The sequence below is a fragment of the Grammomys surdaster genome, unplaced genomic scaffold (assembly GCF_004785775.1).
Source record: "Grammomys surdaster isolate TR1022 unplaced genomic scaffold, NIH_TR_1.0 186, whole genome shotgun sequence".
Lineage (NCBI taxonomy): Eukaryota > Metazoa > Chordata > Mammalia > Rodentia > Muridae > Grammomys > Grammomys surdaster.
Genome location: NW_021604631.1, coordinates 1,422,350 through 1,450,341, shown reverse-complemented (window position 1 = coordinate 1,450,341; position 27,992 = coordinate 1,422,350). Strand labels below are relative to the sequence as shown.

Here is a 27,992-nt window from a genome sequence, read left to right as displayed (position 1 = left end):
ACCTGTGGAGGTGAAGAGAGCTCATGCCCATGATTATCTTACATTACACACAATAGGGATGTGTGGTACAGTTAAGGTTACCAATAGCACAAGCGACTGTAAAGGGAGATTATCCAGGTGCTTCACTTGGATCATAGCCATGGAAGCATAGACTTGTCTAGTTGGTGGCAGAATAAAAGTTAGACATGCAATGTGCTCTTTGCTGTCTAGAAGATGGCCAGCACCATATAAATAAGACTTAAGAATAGCATTGAGGAGCTATGCACAGCCTTCCAGAGGCAGCCAGCCAAGAAGTGAGAGCTCAGGCCCACACCTCAGGGAGCTGCATTCTGCCAACGAGAAGGTAATTGGGAGCTAAGCTTTTTCCCCAGAGCCTTCAGATGAGACCTCAGTTCAGCCAACACCTTAATCTTAGCACATAACTGAGCCCTGTTATGCTGACCTAACTGGCTGAGCAGGCTCTGGGTTAGGCATTGACTGTAAGCATTTGTATGCAGCAGTATAAAACCAATATAGATAAGCAATACATTAACACAATTTAGAGGCTTGAGAAAACGATTAAATGAACCATATAAAACTGTCATTTGCATAATAGTTGAATCCTAGCAATATCATATGGCTCAACGTAATGTTCCCTTTCTACCCAGCATCTCGCCAAAAGGGTATTAAGAGTTTACTTAATTTATTTATTTAAAATGTACTTATTTAAGAGAGACTATCACTGTGTAACTCTGGCTAGCCATGAACTTTCTATGTAGACCAGGTTTGACCCCAAACTCAGAGATCTGCCTGCCTGCACCTCCTGAGTACTGGGACTATAAGCCATGCCGGCACATCTGGTGGAACCTGCTCCTTCAGTTTATACAGAAAAACAACTAGCCTCATAGGACTGAGAAACTGCTAGATTCTTGGACTTCCTATTCACAGCTGCTCATTATTGGGTGAGTTGGACCACAGACTAAGTCATCACAATCACAAAATTCCCTTATTTATATATAATGACATTCCTTATGTTCTATGACTCTAGAGAACCCTGACTAGTACAGCAGTGACTGTATACTTCAAACAAGAAAACATATTAAAAAAATAAATAAAACTCTGCCAGGCACTACTGACCTGCATTGATTACTGCATCAAAATATCCTGGAAATTTCCGATTAATTTTAACATAAAGGTCCACCCTGGAGACGGCAATCTCGATTTCTGCGCGACTGAACAATCCCTTTCTCCGCAAGTATCCCTCATATTTTTCCTTGTCCATAGGCACCACCAAGATATACCGAGGCTCAAAATAGGAATATTTCAAACTTCTTACACCCTAGGTGTTTAAAGAAGGTAAGTCAGAAACAGCTTACCCACTGTGGACTTCACTGTGGGGACATTTGACAACTCAAGGGCACCACACAGTATCACACTCAAGAACACATTTCATCTGTACGATCAGGTGCTATTTCTCTATAAATATTTCAAGGCTGGATTACTTTTCTCTCTTCATCGAATATTAAATTATCGTAGGAACTATTACAATTCACTCCACCCAGTTGTCCTCAAATGAATCGTCCTAATGAATACGGCTGTTAAAAAAAGAAAATTGCCAGGCATAAAATAGGGTAGTATTGCCATTTTATTATTGAAAAGTAATTTCATTCCATATTTCAACAGGCATCCTTGAAGCACTAGAAGATAGAGCTCTTCCCAGGGAAAAGGGGCTCCCATGGTACCCTTCTGCCGTCCATCACCTTGAGACCACTGGATAGATAGGTAGAGGTAGAGATATATAAAATTTAGCACCATGATCAGAGTACTACAGTCACAAATACAGTCCTTGAACTTGGGGGAGTTGGGGAAGGAGTTGCCAAATATGAGTGAGTGTTGTCTAAAACATGTCTTCTTTGTGGAGGCTAGACCCTGCTACCACTGTGATTGGCTGAGTTCACATATCTATGTCACCTGTCACTTCTCTGGGTCTTGGGTCCTGCTAAGTTCTGTTCCCTGGCAATAATTAGGCCCTCTGCCACCACCATAGCTGCCACTGTTGCTGGAACCACCAAAGTCACCTTGCCTCCATGGTTTGCCAAAATATCAGCCTGCACCATCTAGAGGCCAGAGTTTCTGCCTCCAACATTTCTTCCATTCACACATGCAAAATTTAAAGACTGGTTGTAATAACTGCCCAACACATAAGCAAACAACAAAAACGCCAGCCTTGTGGTGCCACATGTTACAGCCTCCATCCAGAAGGAGACAGACCAAAGTCAGTACAATCTACTTAAGCAAGTGAACACAGGGTGAAGGGGTGTGGTCTGTAACCTGGGAGATCTGGGTTGTGACTTCAGCTCTGTAGTTCCTAAGGACTCTGCACACATCCCTCAAACTCCCCAGGCATGAGTTTTCCACTTAGGGGTGAGAGAGTTGTTCCCAGTGGATTGTGAAGCCCTTTCAGATCAGTTCTAACGTCATCAGTTTGACTTGAGTTTAGAATCGTTGCTTTAATGATTCAGTGGGAAAAAACACCAGCTGCTTTTACAACAGTTTCTCGAAGAGCCAGTGACAAGGGCAGTCTGGAAAAAGACACCTCAGCTGGAGAGGAGCAGGGGAAATAAAACAGTTTATAGACTTGACCTCCAGGAAATGAGGAGGAGTAAGCTTTCAGGGAGAGAAAAAAAAACAAAACGGGGAACAGGAGCCATCACTCAGGAAACTGTCGAGCCGGAAAAAGAGCACGGCTGCACTCAAACCTGCCTGAGTTTTTGTTTCTCTGTCCAAGGATGACACTTTTTAGAACCAATCTTTTTAAATAATAGTAATTTAAAAAGGAGTAAAGAAGACTTCTCTTAAAGACACAGAACCAACCAACTGCAAAGGGATAAGAATGGATAATGATGCAGAAAGGCAAAGAGCTGAAAGAAGTGTGCCCAGCTCCACTGAAGCTGGGACAGTCAGCCAAATGGGGCCACCATCTCCTCTTCGGTGGCATGACAAAGGAGAACGAAGCAAGCCTTCAGTCAACAGGAAAGAACAGCCTTGCCAAGTTTTGTTTTACGTTTTCGATTAAATTTGTTTTGTCTGATTATAAGAGTTATACTGGTTAGCAAAAACAATTTTTAAAAATTGACCATCATTGAAGACCTTGTTTAGTTAGCCGAGTTAATGTTCTTCAAGCAAGTGGGTGGGAAATTCAAGGGTCTCCTCTGGTTCACAATTTTGGGAAAATGTCTGTACGTTCTAATTTGAGAAGGTTGTTGGGGGTAGCTGGTGCACAGGAGAGGGGCAAAAATCTGGAAATTTGCAAGTCTAACTTGCCAGAAATATAAAGACTTTGGATCCAGTGAACACTCAGAGTCAAATGACAGTACCACCTACACAGCTCCATGGAGAATGAAGAAACAGGATAACCACTCAGAGTGACACAGACCTGGAGGGACAGGGAACCACCCACACCTGTACCCACTTTGTATAAACAGAGACACACTGTGATGACAAAGGAGTACTTTACTGAGGAAATAAGAGGCAATACATCTTGAATGGGGCTGTGATCTAAATCTTGTCACTTAACTTTCATGGGTCTTACGCCATAGTGACAACTTAACACTTGACATTTCAGTAGGATTTCTCTTGTGTTCAGATATATTATCCAGATATTGTAGCCCCAACTTCAGACATTCAACACACACACACACACACACGCTCACAGTTGAATGAAGATACTTACTTCTAATTCCATATGGATGCAGCTTGCTAATCCATCTCTTGCAATACCTTCTATAGTGTCCCTATTTAATCCATAATTGTGATTGCCATAATTAAATGTTAAAATAAATTTCCCCTGGAATTAGAAAAATGCAAAGGTTTACACATTAACAGTTGCTGTCATGTAATGTTTAAATCACTTAATGTCTTACTCTCATGTAATTCTATAGAACTGAACAGTTGTTAGGAAGTGCAGGAGAGCAACAGGGCCATGGGGTGGTGGGACAGCTAAGCTCTGATGGGGTTCTTCAGGAGTCTACCTATGAAAAGAAGGCTTACTGAATCAGTCTACTGACAGGATGTTTACAGAGGGTTATGGATGGAAGCTTCTGGTAAATCGCACCATGGTGCTTGCTTACCTATTTCCTGCCAAATTCCCACCACAAACCTTCCTCGTGGAGGGAGTAAAACTAATGGCTCGCCCTCTCCTTTGCAGCTATGCCAGCATCCCAGGCAGATAAGGACCCCAATCCTAAATTCCTTGCATTTCAAGATAAGCCATGAGGAATGGGTAATCTTGAGGGCTGTCCACATCCTAGAAGCTTGGGAAAAAGAAAAATAGACCCAGCCTGGTTTTCCTTGTAAAGAAGGCTTTTAATTGAAAGTACCCCAAATGTTAGTCAACAAAATTGTTGCCTGATCTATAGTCATTTAAATATAAATATCACCCTCTCTGTATATTCTGGAGGCCCATTTCCTGTGTCAGCTGTACTCCTTACAAAAAGAAAAGAAAATGTAGGTTAAAAAATACACCCTTCAAATTGTGACTTTTTCTTTGACAATATATTCATAATCCATTAGGCCTACCGTAAACTGGGAAGCTGATAACAGCAGAAGTAATAAAAACGAGGTTGACCTTGGTAAATGTGCCTTCTGAAATGCATGACTTTAAAATAAATAATGTTCAGGGGTGCACCCAACCCCATCAAATGGCAGGAGTGTCATTAAAAATAGCAAGCAGTTGGGAGTCTAATGCTACTATCATTAACAGCAGCAGCAGCCCCAGAGTCTCTTGCTACCCTCCTGGCTCCAGATGTTCTGCAGATATGTATAGATGACAGACTGGCTATCTGCCAGAGGAGAGATTCTTGGCAGGAGACACAGAGTGCCTTTTGAGGTTGGGTGGGTTTCTGGGGACAATGTGTGCTGGGGTTAGTGAGGAAAATCATTACAATCAAAGTTAAAAACCCACCAATGCATGTCCTTAAGTTTTGTATTCTTTCAATCTCATCATTTCCTTGTTCTCTGAAAAAAAAAGTTCTGATTCTTTTCCATGTGTATGCATGCATTTAAACATGTACATCTATGGATTAAGCAATGTAGCTATGGCTCACCTCTCATACTTTAGTGTTTTTACCATGTCTGATGGTCAAGTTCATGGGTCAACTTGGAGAGTGACTGGGGGTGAGATTAACACTGAAACTGGTGAACTTGGAAGCAGCAGCCTGCACTGGAGTGTGAGTGAGCAGCAACCAATCCCGTTAAGACTTGCATGGAACAGAAAGGTGAGCCTTGGACCTCTCCTTTCCTGTGGGATCTCCTAAGCCTCCAGCTAGCCCACCCACATAGAAGGTTTCAGCTTGTCAATCTCCACACCCATGTGATACTGCTAATAAACCACTCTCTCTCTCTCTACATATATGTATGCGTGTAAATATGTGTCTTTGTGTGTGTGTGTACATGCACATGTATGACTATATATATGCATATATATGAATATATATATATATATATATATGTGTGTGTGTGTGTATGTGTGTGTGTGTATAAAAGAGAGATTATACCAACACATACACACACACACACACACACACACACATCCTATTTACTGGTTCTGATTCTCTGGAGAGCTAATATTCTATCATGTGCTCTGTCTCTAAAATGTATACTTATCTGAGTTCTTTTTCAGATATATGTTTGTTTACTTCCTCTGTGGATCTCATAAACATTTTCTAGAAACATGCATGGTTGGAAGAGACCTTGCATTGTGCATATAATAGAGGAGAGATCTCATTCAACTGATTTGTTAAGCATTGAGATGATGCAGTTCCCCAGCTCTGGCCAGGCACACTCCTAGTTTCCTAATAAGTAGATATGGTCCCACAACAAAAGCCTCCAGTGGTTGCATTTCCACTGGAGAGGGGACACCTTGATAGGAGAGTGACTACGTGTGGTTTCTGTATAAAGGGCTGATGCAGCTATCTGTGGATTGTGGACTGAGGAATGATTTTTCCAATTGGAGGAAAGTGTTGGTTAAAAAGACATGTGGACACGGGAGAGGATGGAGGTCCATATGCTTTATTTATCATAGTGGCTAGGTGGGCCTGCTCACAGTAGGTGTCTGGGGGTGGATAAGCCACCGTGTCTGCTGAGAGAGTCAGACTGTCTGGGCAGGTGGTGCGTGGAGGGGTGTTCTATGTGCAGAAGGCTGAAAGTGTGGGCACAATCAGGAGGCTGACAGTGTGTCATGAATTTATGACTCTCAGCTTAGCTCTCTTCACAAAAAAAAAAGTGTCACACGCTAAAGAAAAGGAGAACAGTAGTGAAACTCTGATGAAAATGACATCGCAGTGATACACGTTTGGCGCAGACAGGAAAAATGAGTGCTTCTCAAATACATGGGGATTTCTGTGGAGCATTAAACTGTAAGGCTAAATACAGCCTAGAAGTGCAGTGATTTCTTAGACTGGGGACTGAAACAGACTAACTTGATTATACCCGATAAGCTATGGACATCGGGGAGCAGGTGGAGAACAGATAAACCAAACTCCCAGAGTAAAGGCCCCACTCTAACTGCAGAATTTAACGTCCATGGTGGGATCGAGGTAGATTCCACCCTAGGGTTTTAAAAAAAAAAAAAAAAAGCTTCTTGGTACAGTGAAGACACACCTCAAATCTCTTTTAAAGGCTGTTAGAAATATAAATTTCTAGAAAACCCTTAATAAATCAAGCAGACCCGTCAAAATACAGCCCTAAGAGAAAAGGCTTATGATGTCCAAGATGGTCTTTTGACAAGGTTCTAGGGAGAGCTGATGGGAGTATGGGGCTTGCTTCCATGCTTTTCTCTGTGAGTACAAGATGAGTCCTAACAACACGTACCACAGTCGTCAGCTGTGCAAAACTAAGCGAGTGCAATTGCACAGCCTAAGCTTAGATGTTCTGTGATCATGCACAGTGGAGGTTTATGACAGGTCTATTGTTTTGGGGTGAAGACAGAGAAAGAAGGGAGGGAGAAAAGAGAGAGAGGAGATATAGTACTCCTGGATGAAAGCTGACTGCTCACAGCACAAAGAAAGACTGGTCCTTCACTGGTCCTCAGTTAAGTCTTTTAAGAGTAAAAACTTTTTTTAAGATAAAGTGGCTCGTGCTTCATCTGATAACAGGAAGGACTGTGGTGTAGGCAAAACTATGAGGTGTGGCGTAGGAAAAGCATGAGGAGGTGAACAGAGATGCTCTTTCTGGGTAACAGAGTCCGAAGTGGCTATGTACTGCATTAGCGTGTACTTACAACGGGGGAAACACATCCAAGTTGTGAGGAGTCCCTTCCGGGTGAAGGCAAAGAAGAAACAAGTGTTGAAGAAAATGCATTTGAAGCCAAAAGACTGTGTACTCCCCTCAACAATGAGTTCATCTCAAACAGAACCAGACTTAGAAAGTGCAAAACATTTCATCTTTACCATTTTAGAAACCACTGACTCCTTAGGTCCCTGACAAAGAACATGTATTTCTTATGTGAAAAACAAAACAGAACAAAACAAAAACAACAACAAAAACAAGAAAACAGGGAACAGCCTTACCATGCTCAGCATCTCATCAAAAACCTCCTGGGAAACAAAGTGATAGTCGACTCGATCCCCTTCACCAAAGTAAGGCGGTCTTGTGGTGTGACAGGCCCTGAGGTCAGAAACAGAGAGCTCATGTGACAGGCCCTGAGGTCAGAAACAGAGAACTCAGTCTATTTTCATGAACTTGAAAGTCACAATGGAAACGCTTTCATTGGGAAGAATGTTTTAAAAATGAAATCGACCCACTGATCATAAATCATAAAGTAATGTAATTGTGAAAATAGCGTGCCTTAGAAGTGTTAGACTATAGTTAATCACTAGAATCTATGAGGATTATACAAATTTTGGTTCATCGATATCCAATTTTTACTTACATTATTTATTGCTTTCTGAATCACCCCTCTTGCCACCACATAATGACAGTTGAAGAAATATAACATCGATGGCTTTCACATTCTCTCTGATCTATGAGCATTTCTGCAGGCACCTCTCCCCTCCCTCCACACACACGGCCGCTGCTTTGTCAGGACTGTGCTTAAGCGACACCTTTGAATGCTCCTCCTAACCTCCTCTGGTACAGTATGTGGGGCTTTATGCTCCCACAACCTCAGCCTGCACCATCTGCAGTCCCAACAGCTTGTTCAGTTGAGGGCAGAGACACCTCATTCTTCCTGGACTGTGATGCTACACTAGAATTATGCCCAAGCCTCTGTGGGAACACATAGTTCTAATGCTGAATGGATTCTTAACTACAGAGAATGAATTCTTAGCTATTTTGAGATAGCATCCGTAACCACACATGTGCACATGTACAGGCACACACACACAAACACATAGACAGACAGACAGACAGACACACACACACACACACACACACACACTTACTCTGAAACCTCCTTTCATAATCTCTCCTGTCTTCCCAGCACAATATATAGCTGGAAGACCTTTGCCTTCTATTTTGTCCTTGCATTCCCAATGCCTGGCACATAGTAGGCATTTGCTGTAATTACTGTAATCTATCTCAAGATGCACAGCTGCGAAGCTCATCATTATAAAGGTGACTACGGCCGGGCAGTGGTGGCGCACGCCTTTCATCCCAGCACTTGGGAGGCAGAGGCAGGCGGATTTCTGAGTTCGAGGCCAGCCTGGTCTACAGAGTGAGTTCCAGGACAGCCAGGGCTATACAGAGAAACCCTGTCTCGAAAAACCAAAAAATAAAAATAAAAAATAAATAAAAAATAAAGGTGACTATGAAGGTGACCTGTCTAAGGTCACCCTGCAGCCTGGTGATGGCCCCAAAACCAGAACACAAAGTTCTCAACTCCCCAAGACTCTAGATCTCACAGCCTTCTGCCTTCCAAGTCATAAGATCGGGGAATAAAACTGAATTTTAGATTATCTAAGAGCTCTAAACTAGGAGAGGAGAATCAGTTGATGCTTGGCACGCTAATTCATTTACAAAAAAAAGAAAGAAAGGAAGAAAGGAAGGAAGGAAGGAAGGAAGGAAGGAAGAAAGAAAGAAAGAAAGAAAGAAAGAAAGAAAGAAAGAAAGAAAGAAAGAAAGAAAGAAAAAAGAAAAAAGAAAAGAAGAGCAGGGAGCAGGTATTATTTCTTATTTTGCAGGTGATCAACTCAGTGCAGCATTTATACCCGGAGCTAAGCAGCCACACCAGGATGACTCCAGTCAACTTCTGTGACAACACACCAATTAGGAGGTGTACAGCAGAGCCTTAAGAGCCTCCACATTACAAAGTCAAAACCGCAGACATTTAAACTTCCTATGACTGTTCCCTTTCTATTACCATCAAGAATTAAACGTACCAGGAAATTTTCAGGTCTCAACATTACGTTTACACAGTAGATGCCAAAAGGAAACACGCTCAAAACATGGTGACATTTGTTTTGTTGTTGGAACACACTGGCATTTCTCCCTGTGCCTGGCAGAGACCTGAGACCCTCTGTCTATTGCTGTCCCTGACAGTCAGGGTAGATAAATCTGGGGCCTGACATCCCTGGCTGTGCACCCTCAGCAAAGTCTTTACATGCTACATTGAATTTACATTTCCCAACAAAGGGGTTGAGTGGCAGGGAGGTTTGAAGGGTTTCTAAACAGAGACTAAACAAAGAAGCGATTTGAAACATGTGGGCAGGTAAACAAAAGGCTGGCTTCAGTGATGTGGCGATGGGGCTGTCAGACTCAAGAAGCTGAAGGACCTTCTATTAAGAAAGACCTACATGACCTGTGGGCTTTGCAACCTGTCATCCGATATTTACATATTGAGACCTTCACTGTGTGCCTGCTGACGGAATATGAATGTTCTGAAAAGGAAATACATTGTTTCACCAAGCTCACTTAGGAAAAGCAGCACCAACTTTAACTTATGTGGATTTCTTAGGGCCACCCTGTCAGCGTCTGCCCCCTCCTCTGTGTACATATTTCTATAACTTTATTGCTTGCTAATTAATTTACTAGTGAAATCCTAGTACATGCTTAAGTCATGGCTTCAGATGGAAGCCAGACTCCCTGTTAGTTTCATTTTGCCACCAAAGGACTGAGCTGGAGACTAAGGAGGGACTGACTGCATCTCCAGTTATAAAGGACGAGATGACTGTCATGGAAGCTGCTAACAAACCATGCGCATGGAAAGGACACTGTTGGGAAGGAAGGAAATCTGGATGGCCATCCCTAATAATGGCATTCTGTAGTATCTAGGGCAAGGTGATAGGAAGAAAAGCCGTCTAAGAAAGAGTGAGCAGGTGGTTGGGGAAGCAGACCGACCGTCTCATTGTGACTCAGAAGCACAGATTTAGAACCTTGGTTCTGGACTTGAGTGCTTCAGGAAACCGTGAGCAGGACAGCAAGTCCTGTGCTAATTCAGGCGAGCCTGGCTATGAGCACATGATTCAGCACATGGTAATCTGCCATAGTGTGATTTCTCTCAATGAGTAGTCATGAAAGCCCAGGTGTTCCTACGCCTCTGAGTAAGCTACTGATGTCTGCACACCCAGTGCAAATATGCATTAGGAAACTGCTGGACCCAGCTGAAGGGATCATGAGCACAAGGGATTCCATGAGGCCACCACTATGCTCATGATCTGGTGAGTATATATACTACCTGGCTCATGCCAGCATCACCTGCCCACTTTATCGTAATCCGTCTCCTTGTCTCATTTTCCTTCCCTAAATCTTATCCCAATTGCACACCTGGCACGTTTGTTAAAGCACAGCTGGAAACATCCTACTCCCCGCTTAGACACTCATGGTCATCAGACATCTCTCCATCTACCTAGCCTAGTCTTTCGTCTGCCCACTTTCTTACTTTCAAGTTCACCCTTCAGAGTTGTGCAACAGTGTGCTCTCTCTCTTAACAGTGTGTCCGTGCCTCCCTAGGGCAGTGTCTCCATCAGGCCCTATACCCTATCATGCTATCATGGGCTCTCTACTTCCCTGGTAACAGAACTCAGCCAAATCTGTTGTTAGACAGCCTTTCCTGCATAAATGCCCTCCAACACTCATTGTTTTATGAAGGCAGAAGGATGGGGGCCCATATTTCCTCGTTTCAGTGTTATCATCAGCACATGGACCATGGCCATTCCATATTACTGGACAAGTCAAGGAGACATGCTCCAAGGCTGTTACATTTGTAGAAAGGGACACATCTGAGAAGAACGACCTTAGGCTATCTCATGCAGCTAAACAGCCTGTGGTCTTTTTACTTTAATGCTCAAAATAAAAACACATTTAGTAGTCAATATCACAACAAGCTAAGGACACTAGAGATTATTATAAAACAGAGCTGGAGGGAAGAACAGTTTGTCTTTCAGGATGCTTCGGATCACATGACTGGCCTTAAGACTGAAAGACGGTCTTGGTGGGGCCTTCTTCCTCCAACATGTTTCTAGGTCCCAGCTTTTATGGTAATATGGAATTAGAAATAGGCTTTGAGAGCAGTTTCTTTTTAGCTATAGGCCACCAGTAACTAATACAGGTTAAAAAAAAATGGTCTAGTTCTAAACCAAGAAGAAACAGTAAAACCAAAGCCTAATATCACAGAAGAACACCCCTGCCCACCACTGTTGGTTATACAACAGAATTGTGCTCTTTCTTCATGTATCTGTACATGCAAGTTAGCATGTGAGAATTTCACTGATTATCTTGATTATTATGTGATTTTTTTTTTAAAAACCCAGTAAGACAGTTCACTTTTTTTTTTTTTTAAGATTTATTTACTTTATTTATGAGTACACTATAGCTGTCTTCAGACACACCAGAAGAGGGCATCAAATCTCATTACGGATGGTTGTGAGCCACCATGTGGTTGCTGGGATTTGAACTCAGGACCTCTGGAAGAGCAGTCAGTGCTCTTAACCGCTGAGCCATCTCTCCAACCCCTATTATGTGATTTTAAGAAGAAAAACACCAAAGAAAAGAAAAGAGAGAAGAAGAGCCGAGTAAATAGCCAGGAAAATGAAGTACAGCAAGATTGTATTTGTGCCTTCTTTCATTTAATTAAAAATCTACAATCTGTGTGGGATAAGGAACATTAAAAAGAAACTGTAAATGAAAGCAATGGCTTGTCTCTGAAGATGTGCTTTGGATTATCTTTAGTTTTAATCATAGCGTGGCTTTGTAGAATGGCAGGCCTGTCTTAGCTTTCTCCATGGATGAAATCACTAGCTACCTAATGCCCTTCTTTGTGATCCCAGGCCATAGTCTTTGACCCAGACCTTGGTGGAGTTCTTAGGATGATCTGCCATGGGACGAGCCTGGCTCTCTGCCTCCATGAAGATTCTGAGAAACAGTGGGTAGACCTACGTCTGATCCTCTGAGGTGGGGGACGTAGGGAGAGGTGGTGGGGCAGCTGGTAGTATTTTATCCTCAACACCGACTCCAGTCAAAAGAGAAGAATCAGTGGAAGAACAGCCATGAAGCTCATTCTAAGGGCTTTGCCTCCTCACACCTGCACAAATGCCACATAGGCCATGTTCTATGGTAGCAGCTCGTTACCGAGGTTATACACTGCACAAAGGAAAGGACCTCAGCAGTCTTTTTCTCACTGTATCATCAGGCACTAGAACATGGGAGCAGCTCATTAAAGACTTACTGAATGAATGAATGAATGAATGAATCCATCCATCCGTCCAGTTCTCCACAGAGCCATCAGGAAAGCCATCAATACTTCCTGCTGCTGTCATTTCAGCTAAATTTGCACACATGGCCATTAACCTAGCTGTCCATTTATTCAATTAGTCATTCACTTAATAAATATTTATTACACATGTATTAAGTACCTGGTCATATATTAGACACCGAGAACTCACTGGTGAACAAGGCTGAGGTGGCTACTCGTCTACCTGGGCTTAGACACTCCAAGCGAAAAAGGACATTAAGTAAACCAATCAAATCAGGATGGGTAAGCATTTTAATAAGGGACGCGTGGGATTGGGTGCAAGTGAGTAATGAAGCCAGAGAAGAACATTGGAGCAGATTGGATTAGAAATCTTGATGGTAAGTCAATAGACACTTTCAAAAACATATCAGACCAAACATGCTTTGGCAAGATCGGTAATGAATAAAAAGGACCAGGCAACCAACTATTGCCAGATGCCGCCACAGATGTGACAGGGATAAGAGAAAGCCCTGGTTCCCTAGGTGGCTTTGGTTTGCTAAAAGGTTCGGAATGTATATCCTGGCACAATGGTTAGTGTATACCCTTGACCTCTAGTTTGACCTTCCATTCACTCTGCTCAGCTTATCTTTGAAGGCAGGCTGGGTGTCCCCACTGAACATAATGGCCGCTAAGCCTTTAATGCTATTACTAACTTATAGCTTATTTTTGTAACTTTGTGGTATTTCTATTCTATAGTATTTATGTCTAGAAATGTCCAAATGTGTGTTGCAATTTTAAGTATCTAAATAAATGGGCCTTTTAAAGATGGTATTTACACTGTTTGAACATATACAGCTTCGGGAAGGGACTTTTTCTGTAATGGCATTAGAAACTAACGTTTCTTACTGCCCTACATAGCTTTGTAGTTACATCTTCAACTCACTGACATTCACCACTAATTTCAAAGTAAATCCTTTGCCACATATAAAGACCAAAGAGGAAACAGGTCAGAAGATCACAGTTCAATTCTAAATGTGATTTCCAGAAACATCTAAAACTCTTGTAAGTCCACTGGGCTGTTTTTCTCAGGTGGCTCCTTTAGTTTTGTTTTGTACCCCCATACCCCCCACCGACCCCCACCCCCACCTACCCCACCCCAATCTACTCCATTTGCTACAGGAAACCTTGGCTTGATGAGCCATCTGAGGGAAGGGACAGGAAACACTGTGTTGCCTCCTCTCTGCTGCTATGTGGAGACAAGGGGCTCCAGAGATGCCAGACTGTTCCAGGCCCAGCTGGGGAAAGGTGGTCCCTGGAAGACAGACCACCACGTAAGAGTAGCTCAGTGTGGCCCACACTGTGACCTTGCAGGTACTGTATGTCAATTCTCTCCTAACTGAGACAGTCCATCCCCAAGGGAAGCTTGTTAAGACTCAGGGAGACCTGATGGGGAGGTGCCTTACAACTCAGGATAAAAGTCCCAGAAAGTTCCAGACACAAGATTCATGAGCAGAGCTCACATCACCACCCTACGCCCCCACCCACCCTTATTCCTCCACCCATCCCTACTTCCCCACCCACCCCTGCTCCTCGAGGCCTCTATTTCCCTGAGGTTATGTATGCACTAAGAAGTGCTGAGGGCCTGCTGAGGGGGCCGGAAGTGGAGCCCTGAGAGGGAGGGCCCCAGCTTCTGTGAGTCATCTCCATGCTGAGATGGTTTGGTGAGGCAGCTGCCTTTGAGCTGTCCATGATACTATAAGTAACCCTGATAAACTCACTGGTTCAATAAGTTGCTCTCTGATGGGATCGCCACTTTGGTCTGTCATAGATTCTCTATCTGGAACGAGTGGACATTGGTCACCTCTCCCCAGAGAGCAGTGGTGCACAACAACAAGGCAGTAGGCCTTTCAAGCCCCATTGTGCTCAGTTAGGAAGTTCAGTACCTTTAGATCTCGGAGAATGATTTGAGCTGGCGCTGTATTAGTTTAAGCATCTGAAGAACTAAGATAAAACCCAGTGTAGATTAAAGCACAGTCAGTGGCAAAGAGGCTAACAGACCTTGTGTGGGAAAGGTATGCAAAGGAGTGAGTGTGCCCGGCTTGCTTACTTGTTTGCCCCGTGGCTGGTCACCGCCATATTTACTACTTAGCTCATCGAAGACAAATCTTTTGTCTCTTTTGGCTAATTGCTAAGTTCTTCTGTAAGTGGAATAAACGTCAATAAACATCTCTACTACCTCAGTCAGGACGGCAGAAGAAAGGTTCTGTATCACACAAGACCACGAAATCATACCAATCCAATTGTAGCAATAAATGACCTTCAACGGTACACAGTGGTGGTCGGGACTTGTGAGAACTTGTCATCGACCTAACATTCACTTTATTTACCATTTCTAGCCTTTAAATATAACTTAGATAAATTGCTGCATCTATGTAAGAATCTGCTCAAAGCAGACAGAATTTGCAACATCTGAGAACTTCGTAAAAGGAAACTTGATGTCCCCAACAAGGCGGAAGAATCTCCCAGACTTACATGCCAACAGGCACACTTACCCATATCTGAAGTAAGTACTAAACTGTCTGCAGAGGCGGTGGGCGAGTTCTCGTTTCCCGCAAGCTGCAGGCCCCGTTAGTATGAGCATGGGATAAGGGGCATCCAGACTCGGCAGAGTGCTGCAATGAGACCCAGCAGAGATGCCCGGTGTAAGCCACCTGCACAAGGTAAAGTTTCTACATCACAGTCATAACTAAGGAGCACTTGCTGAATGCAGGCAAGGATGGTTCCACTTTCCAGAAACAAGATTATAATATACCCGAAGCATCATTTAGGGCTGGAGAGACAGACCAGTGGTTAATTCCTCTTGCTGCGCTTGCAAGAAGACCCAGGTTTGCTTTCTACCAGCCACACACCCAAATGTTACTCCAGTTCCACAGGATTCTGAAGTCCTCTTCTGGCCTCACAGGCACCTACACACACATGGTGCACACATACATGCACTTGGGCATACGCACATACACAACATGAAACAAAATATAACCTTTGGGGGGAAAATAACATTCATAGGGTAGATAGTAATGTAAAAATACAAATTTATCTCAATTTACTTTACCAAGCTTTTCTATAGGAAAAGCACAGTAAGACACATTAGTTCCTGATTGCTTATCTATTTCTCCTAGACCGTATCAGTGAGCACAAAGATCGAACTGTGTGAATTCTGGGGGGCAGTGTTTAGATTCCATATCTACTGCCCCAGAACACAGGCATGCCAAGCAGGCTTCAGAGTAACAAAGGATGTCACACGTGAGTAACAAAGGATGTCACACTTCAGAGTAACAAAGGATGTCACTGCATGCCAGGCACTGCTCTAGGCTCCCCACACACCGCTCATGTAATTACCACAAGAGCTAAGGAGGCTGCTTCTACCATTCCTCATTTAACAAGCTGGAGTAAAGAAAGGCAGGCTGACTTGCTCAAAGGAAGGGCTGGAACATGGCTGTAGACTGGAACACTAGAGTAAAGGATAAAATTCTTGCTGGCCTAGTGGTGCACTCCTTTAACCCAGCATAGACTCAGAGACAGAGGAAGGAGGATCTCTGCGCTTTGAAGGCCGGCTTGGTCTACATAGCGATTTCCAGGCCAGCTAGGCAGAGCTGCATGTGTAAGATGATTCTGGGAAGGTGGTCACTCTGTAGAGCAAGGAGCTGCCAGTGACTACCAGGCTGTTCACAGTTTGTCTTCATCATCCTAATCAGGTATCCTCACCCCAGTGACATCAGGTGAGAGGGGACATGGATTCTCCAACAATGCAGCATACAATTGACAGGGCCAGGTGCCAGCAGCGGCTGACCCCTACTCCAGCTGCCAGGGCCTGCTGTGTCCTGGCACAGTGGGAAAGGCAATGGCTGGGTTACATGGCAGCCATTGATGCAGAACTATGAATGGTGCCCCATCCTTTGTCATCCGGACCTGCCTGGCCTCTGCCCGTGTTTGTCTGGCAGCCAGACATGACCATGAAACATATGTTTCTCAAACATTTCTACTGATGTCGTGGATACATGTTCTTACATAAACATAACCTTAAGCGCCAAACACACAGCCACGTTACAAATCACAGAAGAGACCTTCCAAGTCAAATGTACTTTTCCTGATGTGCACAAAGGAAGAATATATCATCTCACCCAGAGGGCTCTCATAAACATGCAAACATTTCAATGTCGACATGATTACATTATATGTAATAACCATGTCCTGGACTGTGAAATAAAACATTCTACTCTCTGTGGGAAGCCAACCGTGAGGCACAGAAGCAAACACCACATGAAGAAAAAAAGTGTTTATATCTAAGAGTTTTACAAGTATTTTTAAAATCCCTTTGGGTATTGATAGAATTTCTATGTTATACTTATGGCATAAATGGCCATCTGCTCTGACAGACTGTTCAAAAAGAAATGGAGAAACCGAGGTAAATCTGTCTTTGGATCTGGAGGTGAGAGACTGGAATCATGTGTGCAGCCAGGCTCCTCCCTGCTGGGCTGATGCTGGCTCTGTAAGGGACTAGTCAGGTCTCCTGAGGTGAGCTCGGCTTCCTTCTAGAGACTCCCTAGAAGTCTGAATTCACAGGATGCTCTCTGGCAGGATTCTATGACATCTGCTCATGGTTAAGGAAGGGTTTACAACTGACGGTGTGATGGTTAGCTATGATGCCCAGCTTGTTTGGATTGAGAAAGAAAGCCTAGGACATCAGTGAGGCACACCTTTGGGTGCATCTTTGAGGATTTTTCCAGAGTCGATTAACTGAGGGAAATATGACCTATGCTCTTTGTGAATGTGTGTGGTGCTGCATTGGTGACTCCTGTGGCTGTGATAAAATATCATGGCCAAAAGCAACTCATAGAAGTCTCAAGTTCTTCATCAAAGACCAGGAGAAGTAACAAATGTGTTTATAAATGATAAAAAAAAATTTCTGTTAATGAGAAAAAGGTCTGTGTTTCTATCCTAGGGCAGAAAAGTTAACAATTTTATTTTAGAATTCAAATTCACTGCCATTTGGCTCAGGCTAACTAGAATACAAGGTGCCCTATGATAATCAGATCACCATTATGTCTGGGGAGGCCACCAAAGGGTGAATGAACAGCACATACACCGTAACAGGCCATGTATGACTGAACACTTGGTCCCTTACCTCTGAGAAGACAACAAAGAGCTTGAAAATAAAATTTTGTATTATTTAATGTATAGGAGTTTTCTGCCTGCATGTCATCTGGGTACTATGTGTGTGCCTGGTGTTCATGGAGAAGAGAAGAGAGTGTCAGATCCTCTGGGACTGGAGTTGCAGACAGCTGTGAACTGACATGTAGGTTCTGGGATTGAACCCAGGTCCTATGGAACACCCAGTGCTCTAACTGCTGAGCCATCTCTCCAGTCCTGAGAAAGCAGCTTCTATGGGGAGCGAGAGAGTCACAGAAGAGATGTCTAGGGAAAAGAACAATACTGTCTTTGCTTACCCACCTAGAGTTCTATCTGTGTGGCCCTAATAAATACCTGTCAAAGATCCTCTGTGGCTGCGACATGCTGTTGACAACGTGGGTCATGTGATCTTGGACAGCAATCACTTCAGGGGGAGGGTCATACTTATTCACTGCAAAAACCTTTTCAGAATTAGAAAGTAGAGACAGACATGTTTGTTTCTCAAGAGAACAAGGACTGGACTGCCCTTCCTGCAATTCCTAGACATGCAACCAGACAAGGTAAGTCACGTGGCCCCCAGCCTTGTACACAGTCTCTGGTCAACTCTTAACTTTCCTAAAATCCCAATAATGAGAGTTACTGTAAAAAGTTGAGGAGTCCTTTTATCCTTCTTCTTTATATTCACTGGTTTTGGAGGAGTTAAAGAAAAAAGTTAAAACAAAATCTCTGCAGTGCCAGAATAATTTTAATACAATAAACAATCCAACTTGTAGTACAAGAAGAAGGCATACAAGGTGCTGTTTAAGATTCCATGTAGTTGACACTAGAGAACCATTTTCTGATGTCCCCCTGTCCAGAACTGTTCCCACCCCCTCACATTCTCCCAAACTTGTACCTCTTTACCCTGGCTTTCTCTAGCCAAGGACACAGGCCCTTTCCTTGGTGTAGAGGTCTCTGTCTCTACTATCCTCCTAAATAACCATCTCTTTACTTAATAGTGACTTTCATTTTCATTCTATTTACAAAATGTTAAAAGAGGCATGTAGCGATCGATCGGTGGCCCAGGGTCTATTTCCAGTCTGGGCTGGAGAAAGACATTTATAGGATGGAATATGTGCCCACCTACATACCTTCCTTCATTCCCTTCTCAAATTGGACCTGGTTTAGAAAACCCCTCATTAGTACTGATTTAGCCTGCCACAGTTATGGGAGGGAGAAAGACAGGCGCTGGCTAGCATGCCATGGCTCACTCCTCTGGAGCTATGTGGACCTGATAGATCTTTGTAAAGAGCAGAATTAAGAAAACTGCAATATTAGGGCAGTGATTTAAGCACTGTTTGATTAGATAGTATGGCACAATATATTTCATTGTTAATTTCCAATATGACATAGGTGGTATTTCAGACTCCATGATTATGTAGGGAAGCTATACATATTGCAAGCCAGCCACAACTGGCCATGGGCAGCAGGAGGAGCACCTGAACTCCTCACTGCCAGACTTCTCATTGTACCCATGGAACACCTGTCATTGCATGTGATGATGCCCAGCTTAACAGAGGGTTCAACTGGCAAATCCTAGGACAAGGAAATTGTTCCTAAATAAAGAATTAATTTGCACACTACTCTGCTGCTCACTGATTGGTTACTAGTCCTGCTGTACGAACTGTGACATTTTTTAATATATTGACCAGAGAACACATGAGGCAACATGATTACATACCTTTTCTTCCACTTTAATCTTCTGCTGATCTAACTCTGTCAGTCGCAGCAGCATGAATATTACGAAGAACCAGTACTCGGGCTTGTTCTGTTTAAAACAAAGGGGCTTTTGAATGGCTTTCCTCTTCCTCAGGTCAGCAAGTGCCAACCTTCTACTCTCAAAGGCCTCTCAACATTTGCTGCCTTCCAGACCCCAACACAGAGCTCGGCACTTTCACGTTCTTTGGACCCCCTTAAATTAACAACCAAGATACAGAATGTGTCCTGTAATTTATAGAACTCTTCAAAAATGTGCAGATCTCAGTAATCTCCATGAGATAAACGGGAAGGCAGGATTATCCTCGGGTGTGGAGGCTGAGCCCACAGACATAGGCAGTCCATCTAAGGCTCCAAATCCTTCTCTACTAAAGCCAAAGAGTTTCACTACTGAAAATAATGACGTTTGACTATTTCTTATGATTTCATTATGGGTTCATTGTTTATTGTGTTCTTTTGTATTAGTTGGGATCATTGTGAACTTGTCTTACAGTAATAAAATGTCGCTTGCTTATGAACAAATTCCCCTTTATTGTCTGCCAGCTGTTAGGATTGCCTGACTTTAAAGCAGTAACTGAGGGGTTTATTTTGTATAAGATGCTTCACCTCCCTGAATAGCATGCTATGGGTGCCTTCCACAGATGGGAATGCATGAGAAGTAAATATATAATATGGCATCTTTGCTTAGGGTCCCAACACAGAGACAGAGGAAATGGGACACTAATTACCCCGATTGGATCACTCCGTGATATATGAGTGAACCACCACACTGCACCCTGGAAACCTGTGTGATTATTAAACACGAACTAAAGCATTTTAAAGCTTCTCTTGCGTACTTCAAAGTGTGCTGTGAGTGTTTATAAGTGAATTCGCCTGCATGAGAGGGTTCACCATGGCAATTCGCGAGGACGCAGAACACTCTCCAAGAGTCCGGAGTCTGGGGTGTGGTGGCCACCTCAGACCTTCCTCCTTACTTCCTCTGAGGTGCCTTTATGTTGTCTGCCACTGTCCCCTATATGCTTTTAGCTTTCAATGTTTCTTTTTTATTTCTGATTTGGTATTTTTATTTGTCTAGACGTATTCATCAAGATAATAACAAAATGAACACAAGAGAAGCTTCTGTAGTCAGAACTCTGTGGAGGCACATGGGAAGGATATGGGTAGAAAACCGGAACAAAGCCCTGATGGGCAGTGAGTGGAGCACGGGGACTGGGAGAGAGGCCTTAGCAATGGAGGAACAGAGAAACCTGGAAAAGTGCCCCTGATTCTTAGGTCTCAAAGGCTACAACTACCGAGGGGCTGTGTTATTTCAGTCTGTAGTTATTTTATGGCTGTGCTAACTCCATGGCTATATCCAGGCACATTACTATGGGTGTCCACTCTAATACTGCCTTGTTGTAAAATAGGGACCATATTCTGTCTGGACCTCTGGGCTCTTTATTCTCCGATATAAAAGATGGCTGCTTTACAATTTTAGTTAATGCTCTGTTGTAATGTCTAGCCCCACCCACCACCCATCCTAAAGGATCATGAAGTCCACAACTTTCAAACGTGGGCTTTAGGGGAACTGGGGCAGTTGACAGTTTGTTAGCCAGAAAGACAATCTTACTTTTCCAAAACAAATTGTTTGAAGTGTTAGCTGCTGTAATTGTTTTCAGAGGAGTTGGGAGAGGGGTGGGGGTGGGGCACGGAAGCTGTATTCACATTCCTGAGGTTCTTGATCTAGGCTGAATTGGAATTCCAAGACCAGTCCCTGTACCCTCCCCTCCTCAGCCCTGAGGGAGACAAGCTCTCACCTGAATCGGATTCCTTAGTAGATTGAGAACTCGAAGGATAGGAAGATTTTCAATGTATTCTATTTCACTCAGCTCCTTAATCTATTTGATCAAAATAAATAAATAAATAAATAAATCCACTGTCAACAGACGGTGAGCAAAGACAAAACAACATAATAGGCGCCAGTATAATTAGCTCCTTTAAATGTAATTTATTTTAGACATGTCCTGTTGAATATCCAGCTTTTCAATGAGAATACTACAAAGCCATTGCACAACACAGGAATGACCACATTAGTGTCTTCGGTAGATGTGAGAACTTGGGGGCCGGGGGGCATCCCCTCTTTTCTCTTTAGGCTGGAGAATGGTAATCTCCTCGTCCATGTTGATTTAGAGGAGAAATAAAACAGTGTGTAAGGGAAGAGAAACAGCCAGCCAGCCCTGTTACCCCTCCAGGCTCTGGCTTCACTCTCCAAGCCATTCCTCCTCCCCTGCTGTGTCTGTGACTGGCTAAGCCTCCTTATTGCTAGGAGACAGGCAACTCTATGCTTGTCCCATAAGAATTACTTTACAGTGGAAAATGTATGATTTGCTTGTTTGTTTATTTTGAGGTCTCTATGAAACCAGAGCTGGCCTAGAACGCACAGAGATCCTCCTGGCTCTGCCTCCCAAGTGCTGCAAGTAAAGGCTATTGCCCAGGTTGTATGTTAAGAACTTCCTAGTGGAAGTTCTAGTTTACAATTTGAAAACAGAAATGATTCCGCAGATGGATGTGTGCCTTGGTAAACCAAGCCAGGGGTACAGCCTGGGTTACAGCGGTCCTGCAACCTTGATCATACTAAAGACTAATAGGCTTACTTAAATTTTCTACAGTAAACAATTACAATTTTATTGCAAATACAGATAATGGATTTTGTAATAAACTAGTATTTCTCACAGCATCCTGCATGGCTCATAAAAGCATTCTATCAATAGTTTCTCAGATAATTTCTGGGTTATCCAAACTCAAGTGACACCAAAAATGCAAATTATCCCAAAACTAAGTCGGGGTGGGCACACATGCCACTTTCAAAGGATGCCATTTCTAATAACGTAATCAGAAAGGCAGAAAGTTCCAAGTGTCCCCCTTCCCCAAATCAATCTTGCTAGAGTAGTGGCAAGCTGTTATACACATTTTTTTCCATATAGGATGATGAGATTATCCTTTAGACTACCATTTCAATTATAATACAAACTAAATTATGAATTAAGGATTCAAGGTAGCTGAGTGTGGTGACACATGATCTTAATCCCAGCCCTCAGAAGGCAGAGGTGGACAGATCTCTGTGGTTTCACGACCAGCTTGGACTATACAGTGAGTGTCAGGCCAGAGTGCCTTATAGTGAGAGTATATCTAACAAACAAAAGAACAGAAGCAACAACAGTGGAGAGAGGGGCCAGAGAGACACAGGGATTAAGAGCACTGGCTGCCCCTCCAGGAAACCAGGATTCTGTTCACAGTACTCATATGGCAGTTCCAGGAGACCTGATTCCCTCTTCTGGTCTCAGTGACACTGCCTGTATATAGTGCACATCTGTGCATGAGGGAAAGCACCCACATGCTAAACAAACAAATACAAGAGAGGAGAGTGAGATATCAAAGTCCCCACTCTTAAAATTGTTTGTTTTGGTCTGGAGAGATGGCTCAGCAGTTCAGAGCACTGACTGCTCTTCCAGAGGCCCTGAGTTCATTTCCCAGCAACCACATGGTAGCTCACAACCATCTGTAATGGGATCTGATGCCCTCTTCTGAAAGCAGCTACAGTGTACTCATATACATAAAATAAATAAATAAATCTTTTTAAAATTTGTTTTTTTTTTAAAAAAAGAAACAGTCGAGGAAAAAGGGAGTTAAAGGTAAAAATGACACAGTGGAAAATAGTTTAGATAAGTATCTATCAGACCCAGAATGAAAAAAGATTTTGCAAGAAGATAAAAATAATAAAGGAATATATTACAGGAAATGTCTACATAGTCTACACATTATTTTAAATGTATAGCTAAAATACCTTACATACAATAAGAAGTAAATTACACCTGCCATAAAGAAAATGATGGCTAAGAGATTGGACCAATAATATTTAAAAAGAAATAAAGTTTTAAAAAACGTTTAACCTAATTGATAATCAAAGAAATGTATATAAAATTGTATACAAGGCATCAGGTTTCACTACCAGATTGACAATTTTTAAATGATCCTGTTGGCAAACGAACTGCCAGATATGCCTACAATAAGTTATCCTAACTTCATAACTGCAGTGGGAGGAGAAAGCATGAACGTTCAAAAACAAAACCAACAAGCTTTATGACACCCATTCCCAGAAATGGCATTTCCAGAAATCCATCACAAGAAAATAATAAAAACCGCACGTAACGATGGATTTATGTGTGAGCATATATACTTCAACATTATTTTAACAGCAAGTTGTAAACGCAACAAATTTCAATAAGTAAATAATTCAATAAATCCTAACAGATCCATTAATAGATTATCTTACACTATTAAATCAGCTTTTTGAAATGTTGGGACAATTTGTTTTCTATATGGGAATTCAATGTCTATTCACTGCACACACACACACACACACACACACACACACACACATACACACCCTACTTAAAGACTATATAATGAAAAAAAATTCCAAAACTTGAAATTACAAAAAAAACCCAAAAACATGAGAATATTTTAAAATTTAAAATAAGGAAGAGTTATTAAAACACAAAAATCAGAAATGACAAGAGATCACAGATAAGAGATAACTCCCAGACCCCCCCCTCCATTCTCCAGACACAGCACCACACATACACAAGCCTTGGAGGCTACATAACAACCCCAAAACGTATAGGCCCAAAACAACAGGAGCTAATTCTGAAGATGAGACTATAGTCCAGGGCTGGCGTGCCTGTGATTCCTTTGAGGGCTCTAGAGGAGAACCCGTCCTTGCCTCTCCTAGCTTCTGGTAAAGCCAGACAGCACTGACTTAAAGCAACATAAACCCAGCCTCTGTGTCTGCTTTCTCCCCTCTGGCTCTTGTAAGAACACCCAGGCTTGAGAGATGAATCATCAGTTAGGAGGATTCAAGTTCCATTCCCAGCTTCCCACATGGAGGCTTGAAACCATCACAACTCCCACTCCACAGGTTCTGTCCACATCACGAGAGAGTGTTCAGGGCTTACTTAGGACTGAAATTCTTTCTTTGCATCTGTCGTTTTACAAGCATTATATTGTTCTCCTTACAAAATATGGCAAGAAGTATTGATAATACATTCTGAGTTATGAGCCAGACACACACGACTTTAATCCCAGAGGCAGGCAGATCTATGAGTTTGAGGTCACCTTCGTCCACAAAGTAAATTCCAGAACAGCCAGGGCTACACAGACAAACCCTGTCTCAAAAAACAGCAGTACCTCCCCCTACCCCCACCACACAAAAACCTCTGAGGTATAGCACCAAGATTCAGAAGTAGTCCGAGTCACCCCTGACAAGTATCACATTTCTGGGAGGGAGTGGAGAGGTCGTAGAACTGAAAGTCTGGGTCAGTTTTTAAGTGTTAGCCATGGATTGGGGATGTCACAGGGACCAGAGTGGAAGCTGGCAGAGGCCTCCCTAATCAGCAGAAGACAGTAGACAGTGGTAAGGGCAGTGACGCACATGCATACACACAGGTGTAACACGGATGAATTTGTTACCAAGAACACACTATTTCTAACATCAAATTTAGTCACGAAGAAGTAACATACCTATGTTGTGCTCCCTTTACAAATACATTTTCCATCCCTGAATCAAAGAATTATCAACTGTCCTGGAGAAACCCCTTAGGGAATCTTAAAATTACATTTCAGATATTGTGATGGTTTGTATATACTTGGCCCAGGGAGTGGTACTGTTGGGAGGTGTGGCCTTGTTGGAGTAGGTGTGGCCTTGTGGGTGTGGGCTTTAATACCCTTGTCCTAGCTGCCTGGGAGCCAGTATTCTGCTAGCAGCCTTCAGATGAAGACATAGAACTCTCAGCTCCCCCTGTACCACGCCTGCCTGGATGCTGCCATGCTCCCGCCTTGATGATAATGAACTGAACCTCTGAACCTGTAAGCCAGCCCCAATTAAATGTTGTCCATTATAATATTTGCCTTGGTCATGCTATCTGTTCACAGCAGTAAAACCCTAACTAAGATAGAAGTTGGTACCGGGACTAGGGTATTGCGGTGATAGGCCTGACCATGCTTTTGTTTGGAAAAATGTAGATTTGGGGATTTTGGATTTCCAAAGTGGTAGAATGCTTTAAATGGGTCTTAATGGACCATTCTAGTAAGGAAAATGGAAATCTTTGTTACTGAGAGTAATTTGAACTGTGCAGACCTGCACTAAGAGGTTCCAGAAGAGAATAAATTCAATATGCAGTTTACAGACTGGTTTTGTGGTATTTTGGTGAAGAATGTGACTGGTTTTTGCCCTTGTCTGAAGAGTCTAACTGAGGATAAGGTAAAGAGATTTATGTTAATTGCATTGACAAAGGAAGTCTCAGAAACACCCAGCAGAGACTTTGTTCTCTGGTTAAGTCTCATGAAGAACATTTTGAACAAACATAGCTAGCTTAGAAAGGAATAATATAAAATATATGGTTTGAATATTAAAGAGCACTAGGAAGTGAATTGGAGCTGAATCCTGTGTTCTAAGGTTTAGCAGATTAATGGAGTGGGACTTTGGGGTAAGATCCTACCTAGCTAAGTTTAGGTCAAGGCATGGTTGTACACACCTTTAATCCCAGGAGATAGGTGTATAGATCTCTGAGTTCTAGGTCAATCTACAGAGCAAGATTCAGGACTGCCAAGCTTAGGTACTGAAGGACTTGGAAAACTGAAAGCTAGTGACAAGGTAATAGAACAAGGGTACCATATTCTAGCTCCTACAAGCAGCAGAATTCAGCAGCTTCAGCAATGCGGCTCTGGCTTTAGAGTGAATAGTAGAAGGAACTACTACTGGGTCAATTGATGCTGGTTAGCTGGAACTAAGAAATTATTGGTAGTTAAGAAGAAACCAATATCACTGAAGTGAAAGACTCTGGGAAGTGTTTTTTTGAGAGCACAAAAAAGCTGTGTTCCAGACATGGCCAAGGTTGTACCTCATGTTGCAGCTATACTTGGTAATGTGTAAGACTGGTACTGGTTTTGAAGACATGAGGGCATCATGAAGAGCAGTTAAGGCCTGGTACTGTGTGAGGCCATGGAAGACTATTAGTGGAGGTGCAACCGCAGTTGCTGTTTACAGCCCAGTACTGAAGGGCTCAGACTTGGCACCATGAGGAGAGCCTATGAGAGGCTATTGGTGAAGCCTAGTTGCAGATGAAAACTCTAGCATATTGGAGATGCCATTGCCATAGGAATGATCACCAAGAACAGTAGTATCTCTGAAGTGAGTCAACCTGAGCTTAGAGTACTACAGAGGGCAGAGTTAGAGAAGTGATACTAGCCCATTGGAGGAGCCCAGAAGATGATATATGGATCCTAGCCATTGAATCAAGAAGCTGTAACATTGACGTTGCTTTGGAGATTCCAAGATGTTTGAGATGACAGAGCCTTGAACTATCTGCTGAAGAAAGCTGCTGACAGGGAATGAAACCAGCCCAGGAGACAGAAGTTTGTTGCCATCAACAAAGATATAAAAGGAGTTGGAGATCTGAAGACTACTTTGACATCAGACATGGAGATGCAGAGTTTAGAGTTTGCCCAGTTGGTTTTCTCTCTTGCTTTGGGGATTACAGTTAAGTGATTGGATGAATCTCAGAAGAGACTTTGAGCTTTGGACTTTTAACATTGTTGAGACTTCAATAGAAAGGGGACTTTGAAAGTTAGACTAAATGTATTTTTCATTATGCTGTGTTTAGGTATGGTTCCCACAGACTCATATTAAATGTTGTGTTTTATAAGGTTTGCATTGGCCATGGTATCTGCTCACATGGCTAGAGTTACACCAAGTTATTTTATATTATTTGTGACTATTGTGAAGGGTGTTGTTTCTCTAATTTCTTTCTCAGCCAATTTACCCTTTGCATAGTGGAAGGCTACTGACAATTCTCCCATGTAAGCTTATCACTGATTTATTCTACCCTTCCAACATACTGCTTTTAAATGAATTAACTGTTTCAACTAACTATACCTTCTTATTTTCCCTCTTATGTCAATAAAGAGTTTGACAAGTCTTTATATCTTACTTCTAATTTTCCATAATTCAAGATAATCAAATATCATTTAATTTACAGAACATTATTTGTATTTCTACCAGACTAATCAGTTAATTCTCTAGTAAAGCCTACCATACCATTTACGCTGTATCATGATTCTAAAAGTTGAACCCTACCAGGTAAATGAACATATCATAAATTGTTCACATCACAGAATTCAATGATACAGAACATATCTTGCTTCATTTGTCAAGCCTAGCACATTTGTATGACTAGCTTTTATTCTTTATGTTCTTCTTTTACCATGAAATTTCTCTGATTGTGCTAACACACACATGTTGTGAACTCTGAATTTCTAAATCAATTGTTATTTGCATAGATTACTGATCAGTTCTAAGTTTTCATTT

The 27,992-nt window shown here is 42.5% G+C and overlaps 1 protein-coding gene across 1 annotated transcript in view; it reads right to left on the bottom strand.

The window, feature by feature from the left end:
- The window catches only part of Lrguk (leucine rich repeats and guanylate kinase domain containing), a 106,196-nt gene that overhangs the window by 45,097 nt on the left and 33,107 nt on the right, over window positions 1-27,992 (bottom strand). The window contains exons 8-14 of the mRNA XM_028768441.1: window positions 21,385-21,465; window positions 19,554-19,640; window positions 18,188-18,294; window positions 15,199-15,318; window positions 7,548-7,644; window positions 3,713-3,826; window positions 1,117-1,318 (exon numbers count right to left, since the gene is read on the bottom strand). Coding sequence (XP_028624274.1) covers window positions 1,117-1,318; window positions 3,713-3,826; window positions 7,548-7,644; window positions 15,199-15,318; window positions 18,188-18,294; window positions 19,554-19,640; window positions 21,385-21,465 — 808 coding nt within the window. The remainder of the gene's footprint in view (window positions 1-1,116; window positions 1,319-3,712; window positions 3,827-7,547; window positions 7,645-15,198; window positions 15,319-18,187; window positions 18,295-19,553; window positions 19,641-21,384; window positions 21,466-27,992) is intronic.